Source organism: Erithacus rubecula, assembly GCF_903797595.1.
Source record: "Erithacus rubecula genome assembly, chromosome: 14".
NCBI classification, from domain to species: domain Eukaryota; kingdom Metazoa; phylum Chordata; class Aves; order Passeriformes; family Muscicapidae; genus Erithacus; species Erithacus rubecula.
The window spans coordinates 5,632,905-5,643,545 of record NC_136666.1 but is presented as its reverse complement, the minus strand read 5'-3'; the positions used below and the strand labels follow the sequence as shown (position 1 = coordinate 5,643,545).

The following is a 10,641-nucleotide window of genomic DNA, read 5'->3' as shown; positions in this document are numbered from 1 at the left end:
GCGGGAAATGACTCCTCGGTCACCCGTGGAAATGCCAGCACACCATCCAGCACAGCACACACCTGCTGGAGGATGCCCTGCTGCCATCACACACCACGGCGAGCCAAGAGCAGCGTTAGTTGCAGTACGTGTCCAGTACAATCAAAGCACTTTGGTTTGCAGCATGTCTTGGGTCGGCTGGAGGCGGGCGCGGAGCTGTCGCAGCCTCAGCGCTGTGGGACCGATGATTCTGGCCCACCATCAACTCAGACATATTCACCACTCTCCCAGATTGCTGGGGTTTCCTAAGCTTCTGCTTCTAAAGATAACAGCAAAACTCTGCATTTATTGTTTATTCTACCTCCCAAGCATTACCTATGGATGATGTGCTCAGGTTGACAGCACACAGCGGGGTGCGCCCATTTCGCTGCCCAAGTACAAAGTGGGGATGTAAGAGCAACTTCTTGAGCCAAGGCGCTTTTTGTTTTAAAAGGCGCACAAAAGCACAATATCTGTGTGGACACGAGTTTTCCAGGATGGCTCATTTACAGCTAAACCCTTTCACCTCCTGCTCTTCAGTGGGGCGACAAAGGGCTTCACACAGGCAGGTAACCTCCAGGCAAAGCAGGGGGTGAACAGCAACATCACATCGTTTTTCCATATTTAATAATCGCAGCCAGCACGGCTGTAGGTGGGAGAGGCTGAGACCGACCCAGCACGGCGCTGCCTCCCTCTCTCCCGTGGCAGCACCCGAGGGACACGAGAGACAAGTATCCCCTCAGCATGGGGTCACTGAGGGCGCATGGCTTCTGCACCGCTCTGGGGACATGGGGAGGCAGCAAAGCGAGCACAGGAACCCCGAGCCTCCGCCGCCCGGGACCGTCACGGAGGGGCGTGAGGGGCTGAGGGGGCGTGCGGGGCTGAGGGGGCGTGCGGGGCTGAGGGGCGTGAGGGGCTGAGGGGGCGTGACGGGCTGAGAGTGAAAGTCCCGCCCCCGGACCCGCCCTGCTCCCTGTTTACCCACAGGCTGTGCACGTGGTGGCCGCGCCGTGCCATTGGCCCTCGCGCCGGGGCCCTGCCGCCGTCCCGCCAATCGCCGCGCTGTCCACGCGCGCTCGGCCGCCCGCGATTGGTCCCGCCGCGGCGATCACGCAGCGTGACGCACTCCGGGCGTGCGCCCGCCGAGTACCAATGAGGCGGGGGCGCAGGGGCGGCCCGCGGCGAATGGCGGCGCGCGGGGCCGCGGGGCGGCCAATGGGCAGCGCGCGGGGGCGGGACGCGGCGCCGCGGGCGCTGGCGGAGACGGGCGGGTTTAAAGCGCTCGGCGAGGGCGGGCGCGGTTCCCCCGCGGCCGGGGAGCGATGGCGGCGGCCGGGCCGGGCCCCGGGGCCGGCGGCGCGGTGAAGACGCTGGCCCTGGTGCTGGAGGACGAGGCCCGGCGCGGCGGCGGCGGCGGCTACTGCAGCGGGGACACGGTGTCCGGGCAGGTGCTGCTGGAGCTGGCGGGGCCGCTGCCGCTCCGCGGGCTGCGCCTGGAGGCCGCGGGCCGGGCGCGCGTCGCTTGGAGCGAGAGCCCCGGCGTGGTGGCCGGGGCGGGCACGTGGGGGGTGGCGGTGCGGGCCCCGGGGCCGGGGCCGCGGCGGGAGGCGGAGGTGCGGTACCTGGACATCCGGCAGAGCCTCCTGCGGGAGCCGCCCGAAGGTGAGGGCAGCGCGGGCCCCGCCGCTCCCGCAGCCGCGGCGGGGGTTGGGACCGGGGCAGCCGCGCTGGGGGAAGGGGAAGGGCCGCGGGGAAGCGCCCGCCGCCGGCAGCGAGGGGAGGCGGAGGGGAAGCGCTGCGGGTGGAAACGGGCACCGGGAGCCCAGGAACCGGGCACGGCCGGGGGTGGGTGCCGGGGCACGGGCGGGACAGCGCTGCCGCAGCGCTCAGCACGGGCAAGCCGCGCTGCCCCAGCCCTGGCCCCGCGGTTCCCTCTGGGGCGGCTGAGAAACGCGGAGCGGGGCTGGCATTAAACCCGCAGGCCGGGTCCCTGCGCTGTGTGGGTTTCCTGCGGAGGTTCGGCCCATCTCTGGATCCCATCCCCGCCCTACGCGCTGGGTGCGCTGGACAAGCGGCTCCTGGGAGCTGCCGTGGAAGACCCTGGAAGCAGTCAGGCTCATCCAATGGATTACGGAGGCAGAGGAAGCTCGCTCTTGCAGAGCTCTGCCACACAGACACTGCAGCACTATGGCAGCGATGGAAAATTAAAGCGAGAACAATGACGTTTAGTTCTGTAAGGGTGAAACGCAGCTCAGGCTGCTGATCTGTAGGGAAAGCAGATTTAGGCCTTGTAAACTGTGTAACAGTAGGCCCAATATTAATAAATTGGGAGCTCGTATGTTTATAGTGTGTCTTCATGCTGGCCTTAAATGGCAGGTTTTTCAGCATATAAATTAGTTTGTTAATTGGAAAAGTAGATTAATAGCTGCCCTGATAAAAAGAAACTTACTTCATGCTTTCCAGAAGCCATTTTGGATTAGAAATTGGCCAGAGTCCTGAACTGAATCTCAAGGTCTCCCATGTTTCCTTGATTTTTGTTTTTCATTGAAATCACATCACAGCATAAATAAAGTGTGGGCCACAGTCCAGAACCCACTGGGATCAATAAGAACTTCTTGCATCTGGGTGTTTTTTATACATAAATAACTTAGAAAAGTGTCTGCTTTGTTCTATTTCTGGAATAACTAAAACATACCATTCATTCTTGTTCTACAGGTGAGGAAAACTTAATTCTTCTAGATGGAAGACACGAATTTCCATTCAGCTTTCAGCTCCCTCAAGAGTAAGTTCAGTAATCCAACCTGAAGGGATTGTGCTGGATGCTGCTTGTAGTGGAACATTAACTTAATGTAATTTGACTTGTGTTTTTTTTAGTATCAGCTTTATATATTTGTCTTAATCAAGCACTGCACAGACAGGCCTTGTTTGCTTCAGCTGCCCCAAGCCCCTAAAAGTACAAGCTGTAAATTGGGAAACGTTTATGTTTGCAGAAAGTGTTAATGTTTGGAGCTGCATTATTAATTGAGGGTAATGGTTTTATGCCTGCTTTTTTCCAGACCTCTGGTGACCTCTTTTACTGGGAAGTATGGCAGTATCCAGTACTATGTGAAAGCAGTTCTGGAGAGGCCTGCTGTGCCTGACCAGAGTGTGCAGACAGAGCTCCAGATCATCAGCCATATCGATGTCAGCTCACCAGCTCTCTTGGTAAGAGGTGCCTCACTCCTCCTCCCCCCTGTAAAGCCAGCTGCGAATAAACCATTTCCAAGCAGCATTCACATCCAGCCATAAGCCTTCCCATGTTATTCCAGAGCATCATTTTCTGACTTCTGAAAGCATGTAAGCTCCCTAAGCTTTTCTCTATAAATAGATGATCTTAGGTTGTGTGAATAGCAAACAGAGTGGCTTTTTTTAATACCATTGATTATATCCCTGCTGGCAGAGATGCTCCTGCCAAAAAGTTAGGCAGCCTTCAGATGCATAAATAAGGCTTAATAATAGTAATGCACGAGAGCAGAGTAGTTACTCTTACCAGAGCAACTACATTCACAGGGCTGCAGTGTCCTAAACTCTACAATAATAGTAGGTTGAGGAACAGTAATTAGAGAAGAGTATTAATCATGCCCAGCCTGTCATTTAGGCTCTGGCCATTATGTTACGTATCCCTGCATTTTGCATGTCGTTTTCTAACATGAAGTGTGTGCACGCAGCTGCTCCTGAGATCCTTTCAGTTATTTCCCTGTGACAGATTTGGCCACATTAAAGCATTGAGTTTTTAATAATCACTGGAAATACTGTAGAGTAATAAGAAAGATCAGGCATTAAGTAATGAGTAAATAGGCAAGATGGAAGCTAATGAGCTGGATTCTTTTATCTCAACCCATATTATGAAAATAATATAAAATTATACCTTGCACTTTCATGATAGCAACTGGATCTAAATGGTTATTCATTTAAATATGAATGAGTAATTTCTATTTTATTTTAAATGGTAGGATAATTTTAACATCATGACGTGAACGTAGAAAAGAGATGTTTTGAGCAGCCTTTTTTTCCCCCCTCATTACATGCTTACATTTTAATCCATTCTAGAGAGAACTTAGGGTATTTTGGCAGTGACATCTGTAAGCAGAATAGTCTTTATATTCAGCAGTTAGGAGTTTGAAGGCATCATACCCCCATTCTGTAAGGACAGAGCAGACCACAGGTTATTGCACAGTAGAGTCCTGTGAGACACATCAGGAAGGCAGTGCCAGTCTTAATGGATTCCAAGGCTACCACCAAAAGTGCAAAACAACAGGGTTTTTTTCACTGCAATAAGGAAAATACAAAACCAAAATGCATTATTGTACTGACTGGGGGCCACAGCCCTGTAAATCATTTTGAGTGCCTTTGATCCTGGCTTGGACCCTTGATGTGTGTGCCTGTGAGTTTATTCTAAAGAAAATGTTACAGGCAGTGTAAATGTCATCCAATGCAACATCCTTCAATAATTAAGATGTTTTTTGTCTTGCCTATACATTTTTGGGGAGGTTTTGTGGCTTGCAGGCAATGAAGGTGCATCCCCTTAGCCCAGTGTCTATATATGTATATATATATTTATCTTTTCTTAGAAAAGACACAAAAGTTTAAAAAAATTTATCTGCTTCACTGTTAAGTGTTGGCAGATAAAATGAATTCTGCATTCTTCTGCACTAAGAAACATGGGAATAAACACCACAGTACTCCATGAAACCTTTGAAAAGTTCATTTTGAAGACAAAGCAAAGACATATTTGTCTGTGTTACTCAGTACAGTTTAAATACAGATTGGGATTTCAAAAGAGAAATGTTCAGATTGCCAAACTTGGTTCCATTTCACATGGTGGCAAAGCTAGAGTTGCACTGAGCACTTCAGGGATTCAGGTCATGTGGATTTTAGAGCTGGGTTTCAAGGACTGACATGCACAACACTAAACTGCAAGTGACTGAGAGCTTCATCCCATAAAATGAAAAATACTCTATATTTTATAGACACCTGTTCTAAGAAGTCAGGAGAAGATGGTTGGCTGTTGGTTTTTCACCTCTGGGCCAGTGTCTCTCAGTGCCAAAATTGAGAGGAAGGGATACTGTAATGGTAAGAGTAGTTACCTTAAAAATGTAATTATTAAGCACCTAATAGGTTGGGTTTTGTTTCTTTAATCTCAGTGAAGCCAACACTTTGCAGTTCAGAGAATACTTCTGTTTAATAGAAGTAAATTAAGATCCATATGAATTTAATTTTTAAAAAAATCATCTTACCTTTCCCCTTGGGACTACAAATCGAAATTAAGTCCTGTTAATAACCTTAAGAAAAATCCATGTACATTTGATTATAAAGAACAAAATGTTTTTATCTGGGATAAAATACTTAGTTGGGATGTAATTAGGTTTTTACATCCTATTTGTGTAGGTTTACTCTTTGGTAAGAATGAGCTATAGCAGCTTCTTCATCTTGATAACATTAGATACATTGAGAAAACAAAATAAAACATCCTGAAATTCATTTAGTACTATATAAAAGGAAGATTGGGGCGTAATTTGCAAATAAAGCTTTTATAGCTTGTTCATTATGCTTAATGTTTCAAAATGAATCATTGTTTATGTGTAAAACATAGTAGGTGGCTATAATTTTGCCTGGATACCACTCTGCAAAAAATAACTGGCTTGAGGAAACTTAACAAGTATTGTTCTCATAACACTGCAGATGATGTACGTGCTGTGTAACATGCTTTGATACTCCCAGAGGAAAGTTGGTAAATACAAATTATTCATTGGACTTTTTCTGTCTCTAAGGGGAAGCCATCCCAATCTATGCAGAAATTGAGAACTGCTCTTCTCGTTTGATTGTTCCAAAAGCTGCCATTTTCCAAACACAAACTTACCTGGCCAGTGGGAAGACAAAAACCTTCCGTCAGATGGTTGCCAATGTCCGAGGAAACCACATTGCCTCTGGGAGTACAGATACCTGGAATGGGAAAACTCTGAAAATCCCACCTGTATCCCCATCTATACTTGACTGCTGCATTATTAGAGTAGAATATTCATTAGCTGTAAGTATTGGGTTTTCAAATGTACAAACTTCAGATACTGCATTCACTGGGGACAGAATTTACTGAGTAGCTGTTAGGTTTTTAACTTGGGAACTACAATAATTACAAATCTAGGAAAAGGTGTCCCAGCCTATGGCAGGGGGTTAGAACTAAATGATCTTTAAGGTCTCTTCTAACCCAAACCATTCTGTGACTCTGAAAAATAAATATCACAAACCACATACATGAGAGACTGAAGGTCATGAAGAGATTCTGAGATGGAAAGATGGGAATAATGTGGAAAAGGGAAAAATGTTTCTGAGGAAGAAGCAGCTTAGTTTCAGACATGCAGGGATTATTTTGGGAAAGCATTTCAAGCTAAATGGGGTCCTCAAGTGATTCTTTCCAGAAATGGGAAGATAAGACTGAAAGTCAAGTGTGTAATTACGTTTGTCAAGATGGTTTTTATTTTTTAATGCCACTTAGAGACAAGTTACAGAAAGAAGGAAGCTGCTGAAAAATAAGGAAAGCTGCCAGGGTATTAGCTAAGAATATCTGGAATGACAAAGCTCTTAATTTTTAAATTTGCAGTGTAGGGAGAGTAGGGCAGCTTTTAAGAGCAGCATTCAATGGGGTCTCATCATGTTTTTTTCTTCTGTTTGGGGGTTGTCACATAGGTGTATATCCATATTCCTGGTGCTAAGAAATTGATGATTGAAATGCCTCTGGTGATTGGCACTATTCCATGTATTGGATTTTCAAGCAGAAACTCCAGCATTACCAGCCAGTTTAGTATGGATATGAGTTGGCTGGCATTGACCATGCCTGAACACCCTGAAGGTAATAAATACATATTGAACTCTCTCTAATCCAGCACAGCACTGTCTGCAGCAGATGGGTGCAGTGCCAGTTTAAGGGCACTGCCAGGGATCTAGGCAATGGAAGTAGGACTCAAAAAGTTTTAAATTGAGCTCCAAAATAATTGGTGAGGTTACCCCAACTCCAGCCTTCCTGAAGTCTCTCTGTATCCCATCTGACTGAAACAAGTAACTTCTGATGGTGGGAATGTTCTGCTCATTATTGAATGTATCTTGATACAGCACAGGTTTGCTGCTGGAGTTGTCCTAAAAGCACAGCACTCTCTGTATTCCTGCTGAATCACCTGAGTTTACTGAGAACATAATTTTAGTTACAGTGTTTATGAGTTCAGTGCACTTCCAGTACAGTTTTTGTGGTCCTGGATATACTGTAATGCAGATGTTCTTGCTGTGAGTGAGTGAATAGTTTGAAATATGACAGAAGCATCTCTTGTGTTTCAGCACCACCAAATTATGCTGATGTAGTGTCTGAGGAAGAGTTTTCCAGACATGTTCCTGCTTATCCACCACCCATTGACTGTGAGGAACAGTTGTGTTGTCCTGTCTTTGCTTACATACAAGAGTTCCGGTTTCAGCCTCCACCTCTTTATTCAGAGGTAAGAAAATAAATAGCAGGTGGTGTTTTTATTGTCAGATAGAAAAAAAAAAAAAAAAAAAGAAAAGCCAAACACATACCTAAATGCAGGAATTGCAGGCAGTAATTGTTGTGTTTCTTCTCTCCTTAGATTGATCCACATCCAACTGATGTAGAAGAAGTTCAGCCTGTTTCATTCATGATCTGAAGAGGATTTGTAACAAGCATCATTGTGATGAATGTCTTAATCTTTCTGCTGCTTAAGCTGGCAGTGCAGCTAAAAAGGAAACAGTTTTCTTTTTCAAAACTTCAGTCTGTGTACAAGAAAGTCAAAAGAAAATGGAGAAGGAGGTATGAGCACGTTTGGTAATAAAAGAGAACCTGCTGGATTAGTCTGCACAGAGGATAACAGGGGAGCAGCTAAGCTTGGGATACTTGAGAAGTACCTGAAACGAAAATGCATCAAGGAAATACTGCATGTTTTGCAAAAAGTGGATACACTACACGAAGTATAAGGAGGAGATGTGTGGATCTTCTGAAAAGAAAAGAATTTATATTTTGTTTTCAACACTCTGGAAGAATGTACATAGTGATGTGGAGAACTCCTGTAGTAGAACAGAATGTGGGGTAAGAAAACATTTCCAAAAGATTCCAGTGTTCAAGGGGCTTCAGCTTTGCACTGTCTGCATCTAAAAAAGGAACACTACTGCAACTCAGAGCAAAGTCTTTACTTCATGTTTGATGGGAACCTGCCTTTCTCACGACTGCCACGTGGTACTATTGCCTCATCCATCATGATCCTGAGGGCACCGTGGATGACAGAATGGCTATTATGCAATGTTATAAAGGCAACCATTTCCTGAATGCAAGGCACAAGTGTGAAACAGAACACTGAACTTTGAGATGAGCTTATGCACTATGCTTTCTTTCAAGGGATTTCTTAAGGGAATTATTCTAACCTCTTCTACTGTGAGTTCATCTTCTGCATCTTAAGCCTATGGATAGCATGATATGGGGAAGCATGGCAAGGGAGAAGCCTTTTGCCAGCAGCAAAGGTATACTTAGCAAAATGGACAATATTTATTTATTCAAAAGCCTTTATAAGCCTACCTCTGTTTTGGATATTTACTTATGGTCAGATTTGAGACCAAAAAAAGTCTTGTTAAAGCTCCAGTATACTTCAAGGTTCTAAAAGGGACCCTAAATGGTTTCTGTGGTTAGTGAATGAGATATGAGGTGTAGGGAGAGGTGTAAATATACCCAGAATAGACATAGCTTATAACTGAAGTGAAAGCAGACATCAGGGGAACAAAATCCTCTGGTAATGGCACAAAGCTTTTCATTACTCCTGCATTTTTGTCTAAAGATCTATTGTCAGGGGCTGCACTGGTCATTTGCTATCCATACTATATTTGTTGGTGTGTTTCCTTGTTTGTTTTTTCTGTTTAATTTTGTTTTGGTGCAATATTTTAATGTTTTCTTCCTCAGGTCATTTAGAACAGTTGAGAGTTTGTTGCTGCTAAGAGTGAAGGCACAGCATTTATTTGCCCTTCTGCTGCCTTCATTAAAAAGTAGAATGTTTGCTTCCTGCCAGCCATCAATTGGGATCAGTAAACAATCACCAACAGATCACTTACAGGAGCAGAAAACAGCATTGTCAACATGCATGTTTACAGTCCTGTCTGAAATACAGGGGATTTTGGACTACTAGAAATACTCCATATGTCTTACAAAAGGGTTTGGGCTTAAAACCCGGTGCTTCATGTGGTAAAACAGTGTACTTTCTGATAACTACAGACATAGTAATTGAGTTTCCTTCATTTCATCAATAACTGCAGTTTAAACAAAGTCTAAATGGTTTTTTATGAAATCTGTCTTCACTTAAGAAGAAGGGATTTTTCTACAGGCATACACGGATATATATTTTTAGTCTTCTTTTAGTATAACTTCATACATTGTCTAATTTTCTAGCACTTCACCTCCAATCACTTTTACATCAGTGATTGACATTTCCAAACTGCAGTTACTACTTTCATTTGCAACGTTTAGTATTGCCTTCTATAGCAAATGCAACTTTAACCAAAATTTGAGTGCATGACTTAGAAAAGACATTCTAAAAATGATTATTTAAGTCTCAAGGTGTGGCTCTCCTGCCTTTTTATTTAAGTGAGGGCCTGCCCATACAATCAATGCAGGATTTTCATTCACATCATCTGGAAAGGGAACAAGCATCTTTTCCTTAAACAGATACCATTTAGTTACTTGAAAAGTAATTTGGTCATGTGTTAACTTGCATGGTAATAATTCAAAATATTAGCTTAAAGAACATTAGGTGCTTTTTTGGACTGTAATACCTGACAGGTGATGTGTGCTACCTGGGTATAATGATGGTCAAGCAAACAGCAGTATGAAGGGTAAAGATGTGCTTTTTTTTTTTTTTTTTTTTTTCTAAAATCTTTGAGTTGTTTTTTATTCTTTGCAGATAAACTGTGGCCTTAGATTGTTTGCTGCAAAAAAAGTCAACTATCATGTGTTTCTTAGGAAGCACACATGGCCCTTCAAAGGAAGGGTGAAAGCAAGATTAAGTTCTGCTCTCTGGCACTTGACTTAGTGCAGAAATTGATCCTTAAAAATAATTACTGTTTGCACAATAATAAGTTCAATATGCAGGGGCTTTGTTTTGATAACTGTGAAACAGTTTAAAAGAGACAAAATAAAAAAAGCTGTTTAACATACAGGAACATGATTGTATTTTGTACTAATGAATGAGCCCCATGGGTTCTTTGTTAATAAAAGTGTCAAATCTACATTGTGCTGTTCATCTCTGGTTTGGTGCTGTGTCAAGAAATACCTCTATCTACCCTACAGATCTCTAATTCTTCTCTGATCTGGGAATTATGTCACCATTTTAGTTCCCTGAACTATTCATAACCAAGAACTGGAACAAATTGATCAAACAGGGCCTACTCCCACCCATAGTTATTATGTAATAGAGGCTCTTACCCATAAGGATTGAAGGATGTGAGCTCTAATTGGATTTCTCATCTCATGTATTAATCTTAGAGGATATTTTATTGTTTCCTTTAGATTAGAGCAACAAACTAAAGATAAAAACATCAGAATAA

General features: G+C 44.3%; 1 protein-coding gene across 1 annotated transcript; it reads left to right on the top strand.

Annotated features, from left to right (window-relative positions):
• Nucleotides 1-1,272: 1,272 nt before the first annotated feature.
• Nucleotides 1,273-10,323, top strand: ARRDC4 (arrestin domain containing 4). Its single transcript, XM_079317898.1, has 8 exons — nt 1,273-1,680; nt 2,734-2,800; nt 3,075-3,222; nt 5,028-5,130; nt 5,829-6,085; nt 6,742-6,904; nt 7,384-7,538; nt 7,668-10,323. Exons 1-8 carry the CDS (start codon nt 1,341-1,343, stop codon nt 7,722-7,724), a joined length of 1,290 nt encoding a protein of 429 aa, XP_079174024.1. The 5' UTR covers nt 1,273-1,340; the 3' UTR covers nt 7,725-10,323.
• The last annotated feature ends 318 nt before the right edge of the window (nt 10,324-10,641 follow it).

Coding starts and splice junctions, on each gene's coding strand:
- ARRDC4 (XM_079317898.1), top strand. CDS start 1,341: ATGGCGGCGGCCGGGCCGGGCCCCGGGGCCGGCGGCGCGGTGAAGACG. Junction 2,801..3,074: donor AGCTTTCAGCTCCCTCAAGA/GTAAGTTCAGTA, acceptor GCTTTTTTCCAG/ACCTCTGGTGACCTCTTTTA. Junction 5,131..5,828: donor GAGGAAGGGATACTGTAATG/GTAAGAGTAGTT, acceptor TCTGTCTCTAAG/GGGAAGCCATCCCAATCTAT.